The following is an 18584-nucleotide window of genomic DNA, read 5'->3' as shown; positions in this document are numbered from 1 at the left end:
TCAGACAACTCACCTCTTCTGTGTAATATGAGTGTGGGGGGTGCAGGAAAAAGTTGAGGAGAGTGGATTGATGGATGATGATGGGATGAGGGCGCGACTAGAAATGAAGGGGCTGATTTTAGAAGAGTTTTTTTGGGGGGGAGGGTTGTACAGAGAAAGTCTCTTTATAAAATAAAGAATGTGAGGAGCTCCTTCCTGGGATAGATTGCGAGTGTATGTGTGTATGGGGCATAAGGGGAGGGTGCTGTTTTGCTTGTGAAAGGCTCGCCGGTTAAAAAGCGCCGCTTGAAGGACTCAACGGGTCTCTGAACTTGATCAGATTGTAAGCGTCCTGCAGAGAGTCAGCAGTATTCCTCTGAAACATGCTCAATGTTTTTTACGCCGCCCCCCCCTCCAAAAACTCAGGATATTACGATTACTGACATCTTTCTGTCTGTCTTTTATCCCCCCAACACACACACACACATACACACACACAAAAACCCTCCCTTCAGCACCCCCTCCTTCAGTCTTACACCCTTTTGAGATTGTCTTTCAAAAAAAAACACCAACTCCCACTCCCAAAACCTCTAAAACTGCTTCATGAAAGCCACAATTTGGAATTATGCCAGAAATATCAAGTTTTTAGATAGATAGATAGATAGATAGATAGATAGATAGATAGATAGATAGATAGATAGATAGATAGATAGATAGATAGATAGATAGATAGATAGATAGATAGATAGATTAAAAGTTATGTGAGAAAATCTCATTTCAGACCGTCCCTGAACCAACACCTGATTCGATTGGCTGGTTTTAAAACATGAGATAGCTAGCTTTTCATTCTTCATTTCAATTCACGCGCTTTGTCTCGCGTGCTCTCCATCCTGTTACGCAACAGGGTTAACGTCCACAAGTTGAAGTAATTCGGGGGTCGGTGGCGTCCAAGTTGGGTTCGGGCTGCGCGTCCCCCCCCCCCCCCACTGGCGCTCGGTGCAGCAAAGACCTCGTATTTACCTGCAAAATAACGCCGGCGAGAGCCAATCAAAAGGAGGCAGCTGAGACGAGCTGCCACCCTCAATAGGCAACGCTGCCAATCAAAGGAAATCCGGCCAATTAGCGGCCTGGCTGAGAATCACGTGTGAAGTGGGAAGTCGGCCCGCGATTGGCTGTCGTAGCACTGCCTCCCGAGTTCATTTATGTTCTGGGAGTGAGTGATTGACTTTATCAGTCCAAGGACATCATCCGCCTGGAAAAGGGGGGAAGTTTGATCCTCGTTCTCACGGAGCGCGCTCAACGGGAGTTTGGCAAATTCCTCCCAACTCTCGAGAAGGATTCTTCCCCGTTTTCGGGGTGCTCATTTTTTTTGGGGGGGGGGGTTCGATTTTTTTTTTCTTTACGGTGCGGCAAATCTCGGCGCGGCGCTTGCAGCTTGCGCAATCCGCTAAACTGGATTTTAAATTTATTTCCTCTTAAATTTTTTTTTTTTTTTTTGCCCCCTCACCCCTCCCACGTTCATGACTATGCTTCTCGATAGCGGTCCGCAGTTCGCGTCGCTAGGAGTGGGCGGCTTCGGAGCACCAAGGCACCACGACATCGGCAACAGGGACGCGAGCCTGGGACTCAACCCGTTCAGCGAGTCCTCGCATGCGGCGGCGTTCAAAATTAGCCCCGTGGGCCACGACATCGCCTCCGGTCAGACTTCAGCCTTCACTCCGCAAGCCGGCGGCTATGCGGCGGCCCTGGGACACGCGCACGGCGGCCAGGTGGGCTCGTACGGCGGGGGGCCGTTCAACTCCACGCGGGACTTTCTCTTTCGGAACCGCAGTGTCGGGGAGTCGGCCGCGCCGAGCGCGCAGCACGGGCTGTTCGCAGCCTCCGCCGGGAGCCTCCACGGGCCGCCGGGGATCGCGGATAACCCGGGACATCTGCTCTTCCCCGGACTCCACGAGCAGGGGGTGAGCCACTCGTCGCCGAGCGGTCACGTGGTCAACAGCCAGATGCATCTAGGCCTGCGCGGAGACATCTTCGGGCGAACCGACCCGTACCGGCCGGTGGCCAGTCCGCGCGCAGACCCGTACGGCGCGGCGGCGGCGGCGGCGGCGGCGCAGCTGCACAACTACAACCACCCCATCAACATGAACATGGGCATGAATGTACCCAGCCACCACGGGCCGGGGGCCTTCTTTCGCTACATGCGGCAGCCCATCAAGCAAGAACTGTCGTGCAAGTGGATAGACGAGCACCAGATGAACAGACCCAAAAAGACGTGCGACAGGACGTTTAGCACCATGCACGAAATGGTCACGCACGTTTCCATGGAGCACGTCGGCGGGCCCGAGCAGAGCAACCACATCTGCTTCTGGGAGGACTGCCCCCGGGAGGGAAAGTCTTTTAAGGCCAAGTACAAACTCGTCAACCACATCCGAGTGCACACGGGCGAGAAGCCCTTCCCGTGCCCTTTCCCGGGCTGTGGGAAAATATTCGCCCGCTCGGAGAACTTGAAAATCCACAAAAGAACGCACACGGGTAAGGCCAATAGACCGCGCAAAGTGCGCGTTTGTGCAAAGTTGTGTGTTGTTGGAACGTGAGCGTGCGTCAACTGCGCGTGTGTGTGCGCGGTCCGCTCGTGTGCGTGCACAGTTGGAGTGGAGTTGTAAACTGTTGCTTCACTGTTGACTAAAGTGAGAGTAGACGCGATGAATAAATAAAAGCTGACGGAAGCAGCGTTTAGCCCAGTTGTGCAGCCAAAAATGTAGGTTACGCTGCTATATAATAACGCTGCGCGCGCGCGCACAACCGGCACACGCGCCGGTTCGCGCGCGTGCACGCGAGTGTGTGTGCGCGCCTGTATCTGTGTGCTTGTGTGTGTGTGTCTGCTCGCGTGGCCATCTACTGTACATGACTTGCGTGCACCTGTTCCCCCCCCCCCCCCCCCCTGGTCGTCAGGTGAGAAGCCGTTCAAGTGCGAATTCGACGGCTGTGACCGCCGTTTCGCCAACAGCAGCGACCGGAAGAAGCACATGCACGTGCACACGTCGGACAAGCCGTACATCTGCAAAGTGTGTGACAAGTCCTACACGCACCCCAGCTCTCTCAGGAAACACATGAAGGTAATTAACGTTAACATTAGACACATTAGCGCACGCAGACGCAGCGCGCACGCAAGTAACGGTTCTTCAATAGCCCGTCCCTCTTTTTTGGGGGGGGGGGGGGGTCACCTTTAGTTTACCGCTTACTTAATGCAATTCAGTTCAAAACTTTGGTTTGATTTCTGTCCTCCGAAGGTTCACGAGTCCCAAGGGTCCGAGTCGTCCCCGGCAGCAAGTTCCGGATACGAGTCGTCCACACCCCCGGTTCTGGGCTCAGCCTCCAGCGAAGACCCGACAAAAACGCCCCCGTCAACCGTGCAAAACACAAACGGACACAGCGAAGGGCTGGCGCCGAACTTTAACGAATGGTACGTTTGAAGGGGGAGAACAAGGAAGCGGCTGCACTTCGACATTCGAGGATGTGGAATTTAAAACAACTAAGACTTTTCCTGACCACACACACGCGCGCACACACACACACACACACACACACACAGACACACACACACACACAGACACACACAAGCATCCGCGAAGAAAACGGGACAAGCAGAAGCAAGCAAATGGGCCAAGTCCGAGCTCAGGATTACTCAAGTTGGACATTTTTATTCAGCAGTTCGGAGAGATTCAAATGAAAATAAATGGGAAAAGAGAAGACGTTCTCAGATTACGTCATTTTGTTGTTGTTGGTTTTTTTTTGTTTGTTTCCCTTTTTAGTTAAAAAAAAGGTTTCAGGAAATGATTTATTTTTCATTTTATGTATTTTCTCAAAATTTTATTTAAAAATGAAAAGAATAAAAAAGGGAGAATTATTTCACTCTGTTTTATATTATTAAAAAAGGGTGGCAGGCAGCAACTGTTGTGTCGCCCCGTCAAATGATTGTTGGAACTTCAGTCTTAAGAAAACGTGCCAAAGTCCTTTTTTGTCATGAACTTGAACACAGTTTAAAAGGTAACAAAAGACAAAAAAAATCATAAATAAATATTATACTCGTGAATGTATTTCCTTGTTTGATGGGGTCGAATCTGTTGTCATCGTCCGTTTTTTGGGTGGAGAAAAACAATGTGGTATTAGGTTACGATTGTTGCCGTTGAATATAATAACGTTGCCTTTTGTTAATATGCCGTTGTAAATACATATCCATGATGCCATATTTATCAATTTGTAATTTAATTATGGGTATACGTTCCGGGGTAGAAAAATGATATTTATGGAAATGGTTTTTTTTTCTAACAACTGTACAGTTTGGGCTCAGCTTCACTACAATAACAACGAAAAGCTCCAACATGGCGATTGTATCCTTTTGTCTTTTCCTTTCTTTTATTTTGATTTTTTTATAACTAGTAGGCCTACACGTGTCTTATTTGCATCGAATAATAAATAGTCTATATGGATGGATATTATGGATTTGTCTATATATGATGCAAGATATTCCCCATCACTTCTATATTTTCTTTATGAGACCATTGACATGTACATGTGACCTTGGAGGAGGGAGTTAAACTGGGAAGCTATAAAACGCGTGTGTGGATATCTTTATTTGGGAGGGGGGCGGGTAGGGGGGGTTGCCAATTTTGAACTTTGCTTTTGTATATTTTACTTTTATAGAATCGGACATAGATGTCAAATCTGTAGCATTAAAAAAAACGCCTATTGCACTCTTTGTATTACAGACGAGTGTATGCCGATTTACAAATCAAGGTGACAGAATTTCAAAATCGGGATTCCCGACCCAAATAAACTCGTCCAATCATGGTTTATTCCCCCTCACGAATAGTTCCAGCAGTGTCTTTGTGCAAGTACGTTGATAAATGTGTGCATCGGCAACATTGGAACTGTCACAAGAAAAAACATAATAAAACAAAAAAAAAGGAGGGGGGTTTTGTCTGTCAGCCTGAGTTGCTTTAAACGTAAATTTTCCGTGGATAACTAAGCGTATTGTCTGTTGTTGTGTTTGCATATAGAGCAGTTTGATGATGCCTGTTTTTAAAAAATGTGTGAGTAACTTGTCAAAATGGCATTTTTTTGTGTTGAAAAAATCTAGTGAAAGGAATTTTAGATCTATGTGGGACTTTTTTTTGAGGGGTTTCAAAAAGAGTTACAGCATTGCATTGTAACCTATTCTCAAGAATTAAATATTATGCAGACACAAAGTATATTGTGAGAACAATTTCAGACCACCAGCACTAACTTTGAAAATAAAATGTAAAAAAAAACGGTACCTCGTGACAGTGATATATGAAATACGTTTATTTAATTAAATAATTTAAGGAGTATATGTTTTATATGCTATTTTCTATACCTTAATTTCAAACGTTAACTACTTTTTCTTACGCCCGCCCCTCATCCACATAGCCCAAAAATGTGCAAATAGCGTCTGTATAAAACGAACAAATAAACAAAAAATACCCAGCGAGAATGTGATGTTGTAACACTTTCTTGAAGATATGGGTCACATTCCGACGAGGAGGAGAAAAAAAATGTTTTCGTCATGAAATGTGTCACTGTGCCACACTGAGGCAAAGCAAATGTTTTAAGAGCAGGCCCACGCCAATGCCTTAGCCTGTATTAATACAAAAATCGCTCCCTTGTTTTTAAAGGCCACTGTGTATTGTTTTCTTGTAAGACATCAAATGTGATTTTTTTTTTTTTGGACTGGAATTAAAAGCAAAACCTTCTGCAAACGAGCCTTCCCGGTGACTATTTTCCTGTTCGTTATTATGAAGCCGAATGAAGTCAAGACTGAAAGGAGTCACTTGAACTTGACACCAAGGGAGGCGCCATCTTGGTGTCTTCTCTCGCATTCAATCATCGTGACAGACGGTTCATTTCACGTGAAAGTTGGACACGCGTTAAAAGTTGTTGTTTTTTTTTTTGGTCTCTCTGGAATTTGTTTTCAATATTAAAAGCGAGAGGGTTGGCCGTGGTTGTAACGTGTTCGGAAGGCGGGCAAGTGAGGACACCGTCTGACTGTCAAAGGAGGTGTGTGTGTTGCCTAAAGTCTTTCACCAACCCCCATGCCCCGAATAGGTTTTCCTCATTTGCTCGCTGCAAAACTTAAAAAAACATTTTTTAAAAAACAAACAAATGAACACGTGGTGATAGTTTTGACTTAAACAGAGCTTTGTTTTTCTTGAAAAAAAAATCGAAGTGCATCAACACCAGCATCCTCCCCAGCCATCTTTGGAGACTGATTCACATTTTCCTCCCCACGTTTGCGCAAGCGCGATCATTCCTTTGATTTCTTTTCTTTCAGCCCCCCCCCCCCCGCCCCTTACACCTTACCCCCACCCCCTCCGCCCCAGCTCGTCTAGTCGCGCATTTCAAGTTCCCCCTCTCAGATGCTGTGACGTCAAATGAAAGAGACCCGGCTTGCTGAAGAGAGAGAGAGAGAGAGAGAGAGAGAGAGAGAGAGAGAGAGAGAGAGAGAGAGAGAGAGAGAGAGAGAAAGCGACAATGGATGGATGCGTTTTCACGCACGCGTCAATGTTGCGTTTGTTTACGCTTTTTACACGCCGCTTGTCATTCGGCAGGATTGGTGACTGCACTCTGACCCGCATTATCATCGAGACAAATCCGGGCGTAAAGATGCCATTAGCACGTGTTAATTTCAGAGTAATTCCGCTGAGGAAAACAAACATTTGAGCGTGCCTCCGTCAACACGCATACAAGTAGACAATGATATAAATACACGAGAAAGTGGAGCAGCAGACGAAATTCAAGAAAGCCGAGAGTGAGAGAGGGAAAACAGAGAGAGAGAGAGACACACACACACACAAACACACACGAAAGCCAGGATCTTGCGGTTGATTCTCAATAATGGATTAGAAAGCAGAGCGTAAAGACTAGCCCAACAATGCTGGAACATGCATGTGCTGTCCGTCTGTATTGTCCGTCTCAGATATACAGTCTTCCCTCTCAAGTTATTTTTGGGTCTTTTTTTGTGGGTTACAACAGTGGGTACCCGGATGATGGCAGCTGGCTGTTGATACCTCTCGTGAGTGAGGGTCTGTGGCTGACTGTTTTGCAGGTTGAAGTTTGAGGTCTGATTGATTGGTCACCCCCCTCCTCAACCCCCCTCCCCCCCACACCCTCCCCTAAACTACTACGCGACCTCCCTCTCCCCTCAAGACTGTCCCCCAAAGCCTCCCCTCCCACCTTCCTCGCAGTGAAGAGTATTTGCTGGCTAAGCGGAAGAGGAGCGAGCTCTATAAGAGGATCACCCGACACAAGCAAGTCCCCAACGCCCTTTGTCACGCAAGCGAGGCTGCGAGCAGACACACACACACACACACACACACACACACACACACACACACACACACACACACACACACACACACACACACACACACCTTTATGGAGCTGGGCAATCAATGAATACGACCACAACACGCATTAATACACTTTATATGTGCACCTTTGTTTTTAAAAGTGAATGCAAGGGAAGTTTTTTTGGGGGCGGGGGGGTGAATCTTTTGTGGGGCTATAAAGTTGACAAGATGCATTATAACGCTCAAGGGCGTTTAAACAGCTGATCTCTGAGCAGGTGACATGTGGCCAAACAATCCAGAGAGTCAAATATCACCACGAGGAAAAAATGTCCTGCTGTATATTGTCATTATATATATATATATATATCTATATATATATATATATATATATATACACACACACACACACACACACACACACACGCACGCACCTGCTTCACAGTGCAGAGGTGCAGGGTTTGAGTCCAGCTCCGCACTTCCTGTGTAGAGTTTGCATGCTCTCTCCATGCTTGCGTGGGTTTTTTTCCGGGTACTCCAGTTTCCTCCCACATTCCAAAAACATGCATGGCAGGTTAATGGAGCACTCCAAGTTGTCCCTTGGTGTGAGTGTGAGCACAAATGGTTGTTTGTTTCTGTGTGCCCTGGGATTGATTGGCAACTACTTCAGGGTGCACCCTTCCAATGGCCCGAAGATAGCTGGGATAGGCTCCAGCACGCCCATGACCTGTCCGGTACAGATAATGGATGCATGGATATTTAAATTATTATGGCGTCAACCCATACGATCCAAAAACCTCAGCAATTTCTGGGCTCCTAAGTGAGACTCGAACCTGTGACCCTTAAAGCAGCAAATAAGCCAAGCCTTTAGACTGCACCGTATTGCACAACAGTTGTAAGATTAGCATCTATTGACATTAACTGCGTGTCGCGAAATTATAAGGTGCAAAATAAACACAAGCGATGACTTCATAAGACAACAGAAGCATCACAAAAAAAACGCGGTGTGATTGCTCGACAGCGCACAAGTTGATGATGCGCCCTGCCGATTCCTGACGCCTATTTCCCCTCCAGTGGCCTGTTGACTATACGGCGGGCAAAACACCTTCAATCCACGTGGTGCGTCTTTCTGTGCCGAACGTGGCGTTCTTTATGTGTGCCCTTTTTGTCATGCAAAGCCATTCGCACATTAGCACAATGGCTTTTTCTTGCCAGTTCATTTATTCTGCTATTGCCCCCATTTAAGAGGCATTACTATTGAGGCCGTCACCAGACAAGCGCATCGCCTGCAGGTATGACCAGCAAGTGAGTGAAAGCGGCTTATATGCTGCCACTTTTCATACATGACGTTACATCATTTGAAGCTATTTACACTGCAGAATTTCAAATGACTTCTCATAAGGCGGAAAGTAAGGCAATACTTCGGTGTTGCACTTAAGTAGATTTTCACATAATCTACTTGATCATTTTTGACTTTTACTCACAAAACATCTGCACTTTGTACTTTGTCAAAATAGACTCGTTACTTTTTGAAGTAGAGGAGGTCACTCTGTAAAAAGAGACTTAAATGGAGAAAAGTACAGTCAGCCACATTTGAAATCTGGATTGACTGAAATATTGGAGACAGGTTGTTTTTTTTCCACACAATTATTCCTACTTCAATGCAGCGTATGAGTGCTTTGGCCACCTCTGGCTGTCACAAAGCGCACCTACAGCAACGACGCTACCACCTGATAGATGAACTCATACACAGTGCCATAGCGTTAATTCCCTAACATCTGGCATGGGAGGGAGTACTTGAACAAACTTGATGAATATCTAAACCCACACACCTGCGCTAATGGGCCCCGAGAGTGTGTGTGTGTGTGTGTGTGTTCATGTACACTCAGCCAAGCAGATGCTCTCCGATTGTAGTTCGTCTTGTCTTGTGCAGACATATTCTCAGAGAGAGAGAGAGAGAGAGAGGGTGGTACTAAATGAGCAATTGACTTGCCTTTGGGCGCTTTTCAAGCAAAGTAGTCTTTTCTGACATACTGAACAGCACATATATGGAGCACAAATATTTGCATTTATCATACTTAATATCCGCTTATACGGTAAGCGAATGGGGCTGATTCAGCAGAAAGCCATTCGCCTGAGATCACGCCCCCAGCCGTCACACCCCCCCCCCCCGCCCCCTTCCCCCGCCTTATTCATCAAACTCTCATAACAAGAAGATAGATAGTAAATACTCACAGGCATATATTCTTCATCCTCTACAAAGAATGATGAGTATTGCAGCATCTTACCGAGTTACTTACAATAGTACAAGAAAAAGTGCTATTCTTCATTTGTGTCCGCATGAATGTATAATACTGCGTCCTGGTGGCCAAGGCAAGCACACTGGAGGGAGCAGCGCAATGAATTGAAATGCAGCATTAAAGTCATGATGTACCAAGTGTCTAGTTCTTTACATGGTTCACTGTCATTCCAATATGTTTGTATGAATTATAATATGATAGAATGTTTATCTTTTTTTTAATGCAATTTTTGGGGGTGGAGGAGCTGTAACGGATTGATGGCATTTACATTCATTACAATGGGGAAAGATGACAACGAGGCGCTCTAAAGCAGCCACATCAGCAGACTATCCAAAAAGAAAATGACTTTTCAAAGTATAGGCGTCGCTAGCTTGCTAACTGCATTTTACAATTGTGCTAGTGATGCCATTGAAGGTGCTGAAGTTTTGAAAAACGTGTAACCGGGAAAAAAAAATGTTTTTCTTGGGGTTGAAATGGATCGATGCAACTTCAATTAATTTCAAAACAGAAAAATGGACTTCCAAGCTTGGTCACAGTAGGAATTTAAATCATATTTTAAGGCAGAACGTCATCAGTAAAGTGGCCCCTCGCACGCTTGTGTCTTAAGACAGAAAAAAAAAATTACAGAGTGGACTAAATAATGCTGAAATGATAGAACAGAAATGTGATTTTGTGTGTGTGGGGGGGGGGGGGGGGATAAAAGAGTGAAGCATGAGGTATAATCAAAAGCAACGCAACAACCTCACCAATAGCGGAATGTTTTTTTTTCTTCCATACATCGTGCCTCCAAAGCTGCAGGTGATTTTATTATTATTATTATTTTATAACTGTAATGATTTGCTGAAAAGAAACAACAACTGCAGCAGCAGGTTGGTTGCTGGGTGACAGGGCTTCAAATACATAGCTGCTCCAATACTAATTTACTCATTAAATGTTTATATATAGATTTTTAATGCTGTTTATTTGCACCAGATGGGATCATATTTCAGCAATTCTGCAGTGTAGGAAAAATATCACAAATTGTTTTGCACGACATAGTCCATTGGTCTACAACCTGCAGCTCCAAAGCCCAAACCTGCTGTTGCTCTCTGTGACTTTGGAATACAAATATTTGATTCGGATTTAACAGCGTTCTTACATTTTTCAAATGTAATTCTGAATTTGAAGATTACAGTGCTCCTGTAACATTAAAACAACACCTTTCTTTTTATTGTCATCTGAAATATGCATTACAAGAGCCCCAAAAATAAAAAATAAATAAAAATGTATGGCCTATTATTTAGCAAGTATACATTTTACATTGTGAAGTAAAATAGTTCTTTTTTTTTTTAAACCAATGACAGCTCATGTGATATGATGACGCTGCAACACAAATATTTGGCGAGCTGGAGGTAAATAATTTAAGTTGGGTTTTAATTTCATATCGTCAAATAGTCTTCCGCTACTTATTTTGGAACCATAAGCTTCAACCCAGTGTCTGTTTTTAGAGTTTAAATATCTATATATTAATCGTTTTTTTTGTTTTGTTTTGGAGGGGGGGGGGGTATAACTAAAGGGGAAGAGGTGGTGTTGGAGGAAGGAGAGACAGGTAGGAGAGTCAGTTGAGAAGGAGGGCGGGGGCAGGGACGGATGGAGAAGCCAGGTGCAGAGCGACCTCATGCCAGGATAATGTATGGGGGCCCATGGGTGTGCATCCACCAAACCAATCCCAACCCTCTCATGCTGACAGCTATTGAATGCCACTATAGGACAATTGCCTCCACAATAATTGCCTTTTCCTCTTTGGCTTCTATACCGTCACGGGGCCCGAGAACAGCACAACGGACATTTGTCCCTCACGATTGCTAATTTGCTATTTAACGAACCCAGATCAGCGTGATTGTTGTTTTGTATTTAAAAAATAAATAAAAATAAAAAAAATACAGAGGGCGGTGTTAAAGTGTGCACTGGTGTGATTGGCAGGGTTTCCCTAATAAATCACACATTTTCCAACAGGCGAAGAACAGTGGAACTAAGAACTAAGCTCCTTCGCTCCAACCTATCATAGTCAAATATTTTCATCTGCATCTGCACGGACACTCGATCCGTCCCCCTGCTATGATGACCCGTGACACCTTTTACCTCTTGATGGGTCACGAGAGCCTCATGGCAAGAGAGCGGGGGGTGCACAAAGAAACCCAAAACCTCCCTTTGGTGTAAAGCCTCACTTGTTGCTCCAATAAACAATAATAGTCACATCTTCTCACAATGTAATACCCCATCGAGTCAAATTATGTTTTTGGGGACATTATGGCATTGTTGTTTCAAAATAGCCACCTGGTGTGCATGAAGATGCATTAAAAATTCGGGCGGACTTAATTGGTTCTGAAGTGGCCATGCTAGTGCTGTCCAGAGTGATAAAGTGCGGGGGGAAACCAACACTGGAAAGGACACTGAAATTCCTCAGAACTATTGGGTGAAAACTAATAATGAGTATTTGGGCAAAAAGAGTCAAGGGGAAAAAAGGGTAGAAGGAAAATTGGCAGTTAAAGTTGCAAAGACGCAAGCAAAGTTGAAAAACACAGACAACGGCATTAATGAGGAGAGGGGGCGGGGCGAAGTCATATTTGGAAATTGTGTTTTGGGGAGAAAAACATTGAAGCTGTCAAATTTTAACAAGGGTGAAAATGTACAAAAAAACGCCCTCCTCCCAAAAAAAAAAACAAAAGATAATTTTTGATTCTCTTGTGTTCAGATTTGATTGTGACCTGATAAAAAGTGTACACCCTACATTTATTTGCATATCAAAGTCAGAAAAAAGGTAGGCAGGAGATGCCGTCATAAAATAAGAAAGCCTGGAACTACGAATTATTTTAATAATTAATAAATCCATACTTTGAAAAAAAACAGAGCATCATTTCAAATTGAGAATGGCGGAAAAAAAACTGCACAGACAAAAATGGATCATATTTCAGTTCCTGTTTTGGTCCATAACATGCCGGAAAACTCGACAAAACTGTTGATCATTCTTTTCCGAAGTAAAAGCAGATGTCTTCCAAAATGTCAACACAAAGATAATCAGTCTGCTTTGCGGGGGACGGTATCAGAGAAGAAGGACTCAAAGAGGGCGAAATTTGAAATTAATGACTCGAAAGGATGATCAAAATACATGTGTGTCAATTTGATTATCAGTTTGTTGTCGACTTATCAGTAACGTGTCTAGTGATAAGAATAAATTGTTGACATGAACCCTTTCAGGGACAGCGGTCACTACAGCGGACAGCTATTCCTGTTCTCATGTTACAGGTTCTCATTATTGGTGCATGAAAGGGTTAAAAATTCAGGTCATTGAAATGAGAAAATAATATGAGAGTAAAATTCGGATTTTAAACGAGGGTCCCGTTCAGTCTTAAGATATCAAAGTAAACATGCTTTAAAAGCCTGGAACGTCTTCTTTTCAATCCACAACATTTCTTGACATTCAGAAATATACTTCACACAACAGCAGCGGCTCATCTATAGAATCCGCGACATTACATAAGAGCAAGAAGTAGTGGAGGCGAATAACAGTTTAACAGAGTGAAACGCCAGCGCGCCACCACTTTGCTTCTCATTCTTGCGGGACTTCAATTATGCATGAAAGCTGCCTTGTCTGTCAGCTGCATTAAACATGGAGCGCTTCATACATTAGCCATGAAGGAAGCTGATGTAAAATGTGATATAAGACGTGACACCCTCAATTGACACAAACGTGCAATAACGTCAATGTTCAAACCTCGCATGAGACAAAAGGAAAAGTTGACCATTCCGGTGTGATAAAGGAGGCCATTTTGGCGATACGTCAAGCAATAATTCCAGCGGTAAAATAACGCGGGATAACGTTTATGAGGTCCGCACGGAGCTCTGTTTCATTTTCCACAGTTATAAAGTGGGACTTGACGCGCGCTACTTGGTACAGTTCCCCTTTCACTGTTTGCTTTTGAAATCGGGGGAACGGGCGCCGGACAATTGCGGCTTCGCAATTAGCTTGTCTTGGGGAGTGATTTCTCAGTTTTACCTCAATAAGGTGAAATCTGGGGCAACGCAGACTCTCTTGTACTTGTCGAAATCAGTGGAGTGTAAAATTGCAACACCAGACAGCCGGGATAATAGCGCAGAAGGGGGCTGATGTCCCCCCGCTACATTCACAGGACATTTTTATAATAACTGTATTAAAAAGGAGAAAATTATGAATTTCTGTTATTGTCTGTTCTGTCAATGCGCCCGCCGTTTATTTTGCGGCGCAGGTGTATTTTCAAGAGGGAATTTAAAGATAGAAAACAAGGGGCCCTTGGCTTGTGTGCGCGCATGCATGTACGTGTACGTGTGTGTGTGTGTGTGTGTGTGTGTGTGTGTGTGTGTGTGTGTGTGTGTGTGTGTGTGTGTGTGCTCCTCACTGCTTGAACAAAACTCACCACAAAGCTGATAACTCAAGCACACATGTACACAAACACGCACTTGTACATTTATATTACATGGAGATTACTGAAGTCTGGTTCTGTGTCCAAATTCAAATGATAATACGTCTGCTTTTAGATCATCCCCCCCCCCCCCCACCCCAGCCCTCCCCTTCCTCACCCGCCCCCTTGAAAATCCCAGAAACTCACCAGTTAACACTCCGACTGGCACCTAAATTTAATCTTTACTCCGGCCGGGTCAAAGTTGTGCTGGTTTTAGCCGTCTGAGTGACCGGACAGTCCAAGTGCGACATCCCGGATCTCATCAGATGATTTATTTCAATTGCAGTACTGACAGAGTGAGTTGTCAAGCTCCTGGAAACAAAACAGTTGAGAAAATGATGTAGAATGTAAAAAAGAGAAGCCAAACTGAACCGAATATTTTATATCATTTTTGGGAAGAAAAAAAAACATGTCAACCGTGGGGTTAATAGAGCACTCAATGGAAAGTTGGTCATTTTTGTTTAAAGGTCATGTTATCGCAGAGCAGTTTAAAAAAAAAGCGTATCAATAATCCCAGTTTGTTCTCAGTCATTGAACCTCATGAAATCTGTCGAAAGAAGTATGTTTTCATGCCATGGCAAGCTTATAAACTAAAGCCCAACCTCTTCATTAGGAACATTTAGTGTTTTTAAATTGTTTTGATGTGTTCTCGCAGCAGACGGACTATTGGCTAAGCATCGGAAAAGCGCAGACAGACAGACAGTCCAAGCCGGTTTAGCCTTGTTTAAAATTATTAATCCACTTCTAATTCCAGCTGGCCCCCCCGACAACATCGGCCCCTATCAAAAAAATCAGCGCCTCCATTGTGAAGCCTGGCAGAAGGGGAACTGGGCGTATTTTTTCTGCTCCAATCAGTTTCTAGAGGTTGGGCGATTAAAAAAAAAAAAAAAAAAAGAATCCCAAAAGCCCCCCTTCCTCGCACAGCAGGGGGATAACGGAATCATTAATTCCCCATTAATTTCGGAGGTGGGGGGTTGGGGGGGCAACCCTAAATGTCGACACGATGTAGTGCTTTAGACTTAACAGAAAGAGAGGAGCGACAAGTGCTTTTTGACGGCGAGAAGAGTGTGAAAGCGCAAAATTGACAAACCGAAACAAGTACTAAAATGTGAAATAATGGTTCAGTCTTGACATTGGGCCAAATAAATGGAAGATAGGGAAGCTGTGGTCGGAAGGGGGAGGGCAACCTTGAAGATACAAGAGGGATCATATGGCGGCAGCATCTGTCGGATGTCCTGACTGGATGTTATTTGGCGTAAAATAAAGACCATCCTCCAAGACAGAGTCATTCACATGTCCTCCAGCCATATAAATATTTCCGATTTTCAAACCCAAATCATGCCTCAACCCGCACTAAAGTTTGGATTCAAATCCTCCATTTTCAATGTACACCAAATTAAACGCCACGCCCACGATCGTTGCCTTTCAAGAAGCGAAGAACCTTTTCAAATTCTCTCTTGATCTGAGCGATATGTCCTGGCCAACCATGATACACACCAACAGGTCTCCAGCAATGTTTAGCGAAACATTTAAGAACGATTTCTGGGGACGGTGAACATATTCATCCGCATAAATTTTCCTCTGATGTCAATTGCGCAGTTGGCGTTGACCCAAATGAAATGTATATGACAAGCACACCTAAATTTTAAGGTAAGCGCATGTTTGGAAAATAGTAGTTTCACGCTAAAGGCTCACGTCGGAAATATTCGCCATTGTGCCGGGACGCCATTTTTAAAAAGTTTCAAGAAAGCGACTTTTCATCTCTCCTTGACTCGATGACCTTTTCCACACGGGCTAAGTAAAGACACTATAAAGCTAGGGAGGTTTGATTTTCCAAAGAGGCCCAAGGAAAACTACTCATTTAAGTCACTCACACAGAGCGTCGAGGGGAATCAGAACTAAACTATCACAGGGCTTTCTGGAAAGTATTTTAGTCATATACATTGTGTAAATGGCGCACAGTGACCATGTGGGGTCTGGAATGAGCTGGCCAACCGGTGCAATAGCGAATTACTATTATTGCCTGGTCAATTTCTACCACTACAAGCTGCTGTTAGCTAGCTAGCTCTGTCAACAGCTCTGCGTCGTTATTGAAAGCCCATTGCCTGTCAGCTGCCCAAAATGAACGTGCAAGCTAGCCAGCCGCTAGCCATGCCAAGCAGCATGGTACAACATATATTTTCGTGACTCAAACATGTATGAATGTGTAAGCTAATGAATGATACGAGACGGATGAGGATTCATTTTTCAGGTCACAGCGGTGGTACTTGATTGACAGCTCCTAGCTGAGCAGGCCATGGTTTCTGCATACTCAGCAGACACGGCCATAGATTTTGAAAGTGGGGACAACGGTGAGATTTTTCATGATTTGGAAACCTCATTTTATAAACTTGCTGAATTCTTTTGCCTTCAAATATTCCAAGGTGGTATACAACACTCGTTTTGATTGAGTGTCAAATTGATACTTTTTTTTTTTTTTTAAACTTCAACTCTCTTCGCGGGGATAAAGTGAGTGATGAAGCAACCTGAAATTAAATCTAAATATGGGTACAGTTTAATAGTCAGGTCATAAGACCCCAACCTCCGGTTTGGAGAAAATTAACCAGCTTCAAGCTCACCTTCTGTTCCTGACAGAATTCTTCCTCCATGAGGGGCCTCTGTGTAATGCAGTGTACACAAATGCTCATGAACACAAGCATGTTACAGGCTGCTACACTCGCATGTAGCCAGGCAGGACCATTTTGTGGGGAGGTTGTGGGGGTCGATGTCAACCCTCCAAAGGGGACAAAGAGGTGGTTCTGCTCCAGCTCTTCCAATGTAAACACCATACCAGCAACATGGGATGTATGAGCACCCAGCGAGGATATGGCTTGGAATTAGGATAACATAAACGCCACCCACTCCCCAAGCACTACCTCAAAGTGTGAACCCTTATCATCATCCCTTTTATGAATATACACACACACACACACACACAATCACGAGGCCATTATAGCTGTCGGCGCGCTGAGTGAAGGCCTTTCATGGCGTCGTGTCTTCAAGCCAAGTGGTTATCATGTATGCACCTGACCATTAGGAAATGTCAGAAATATTCACACAGGCTTGATATTCAGAAAAGAACTGATCAATGGCGGAGAAGTAAAAAGCATTTCAGGGAGAGAAAAAAAAAATTCAATGCGTTTTAATTTTTTTCCCCCCCAATTGATTTTCTCACTACTATTTCCGCTCCCTCGTCGTCTCTCGAATCGCTCAGATTGATGGGACCACAACAAAGAAAGATTATTGTGGTGGTGGTGGGGGCTGCTAATTAATTAATTCTTTATTTATTTAAAAAGTTTCATCCCCCCGGGTGGCGATGTGCCCCGCGAATGTTACAGCAGCCGGAAAATTACAGAGTGGGAGACAGTGAGTGACACGTGATCGGAGGCAGAGTGAGATGGGCTGGGGCGGGGGGGTTCAAAGTCAGCGGGCATGGGAGTGTTGGGCGTGCCATCTAAACATGCTCATGCCCCCTCTTAATGCCATGGCAACATCGCCCATCCCCCCGCCACATTCCATTTGAACAAAACAGGCATATTAATAATGCACTCATATATGTGTGTGTGTGTGTGTGTGATGGGGGTTGTGTGTGACGAGCGGTTGGGGGGGGGGCTGTGTGTGTGTGTCTGTGTGTGGGGTATTGGACCATTCAAAGTTCCAATTTTCCCAGAAACAATCCTCAAAATGGCAACAAATGACAGCCAATTCATCCCAGCGAGGGGGCCGAGTGTCCACCTCAATGGATGTAAACTGCTAAAATATCTTTCCTACACATAACAAGCTGTTGTCAAAAATGATGCCCCCCCCCCGTACACACGCTCACTCCCCCCTCAGCACCCACTGCCCTACCCCACCACCCAACCCCTCCCCTGCCTCCCTTCTCCCAAAACCAATAAGTAGGGCATGCAGAGAGTAGGCCACTAAAGACCGGGTCATTATTGATTTGACAAGTGAGTGAATAATTCATCTCTCGCAGAAGGCATCAGCTGGGGCCGAGCGGTCAAGCCCAACTATGCTTGCAACCAAAAAGCCCCGAAAGCCCAAATTTGATGTCCACCTGCACTCTGTTATGTCGTCTAGCGCCCCGATAGTGAACATCCCGATGCTCCAGCTCTGCGAGCCCAATGTCGTATTATGGGAACCCCTCTCACCGCTCCCAAATGCTTCCCCCTTTTTTTTTAACCTCCAAACCCCCTCCCACCCTTCCAGATTTTGTATGATTTGCTCAGCCAAGTGCTGCTTAATTTACGATCATTTCCAGCTTCCCTGAAGCACTTGGCCAGCGGGACACAAGGACAGCTTTATGCACGGGTGTAATTCACACACTCATTGGCGCTGGCCCCAGCAACTGCCTCCCTGCACGGGAATACTGATTTACACGCCGCCATGCCCATAAGAAGACGAAAGATGTCAGAAAAGAG

At 44.7% G+C, this 18584-nt stretch overlaps 1 protein-coding gene and 1 long non-coding RNA gene across 4 annotated transcripts in view; one reads left to right on the top strand and one right to left on the bottom strand.

Moving 5' to 3' along the window:
* LOC147208831 (uncharacterized) overlaps positions 1-18584 on the bottom strand; it is a 104661-nt gene that overhangs the window by 50701 nt on the left and 35376 nt on the right. The window contains exon 1 of one of the 3 annotated variants that reach the window (XR_015097903.1): positions 14-2896. The exons of the other annotated variants lie outside the window; for them this stretch is intronic. This is a non-coding gene — a long non-coding RNA (uncharacterized LOC147208831). Of the gene's footprint in view, positions 1-13; positions 2897-18584 lie in introns of those variants that run through there. 3 annotated transcript variants of the gene reach the window in all.
* zic3 (zic family member 3 heterotaxy 1 (odd-paired homolog, Drosophila)) lies at positions 1208-5762 on the top strand. Its single transcript, XM_086101199.1, has 3 exons — positions 1208-2511; positions 2932-3095; positions 3270-5762. The coding sequence occupies exons 1-3, from the start codon at positions 1500-1502 to the stop codon at positions 3450-3452; spliced, it is 1359 nt and encodes a 452-aa protein (XP_085957325.1). The 5' UTR covers positions 1208-1499; the 3' UTR covers positions 3453-5762.

Source organism: Hippocampus guttulatus, chromosome 2 (assembly GCF_054856545.1).
Source record: "Hippocampus guttulatus isolate MCC_2025c chromosome 2, RoL_Hgut_1.0, whole genome shotgun sequence".
NCBI lineage: Eukaryota > Metazoa > Chordata > Actinopteri > Syngnathiformes > Syngnathidae > Hippocampus > Hippocampus guttulatus.
This window is presented reverse-complemented; position numbering and strand designations above follow the sequence as displayed.

Bases quoted from the DNA above. Each gene is read 5' to 3' on its own strand.
- zic3 (XM_086101199.1), top strand. From the start codon at position 1,500: ATGACTATGCTTCTCGATAGCGGTCCGCAGTTCGCGTCGCTAGGAGTG. The intron at 2,512-2,931 runs GTAAGGCCAATA...CCTGGTCGTCAG, and splicing joins CCACAAAAGAACGCACACGG to GTGAGAAGCCGTTCAAGTGC. The intron at 3,096-3,269 runs GTAATTAACGTT...TGTCCTCCGAAG, and splicing joins CTCTCAGGAAACACATGAAG to GTTCACGAGTCCCAAGGGTC.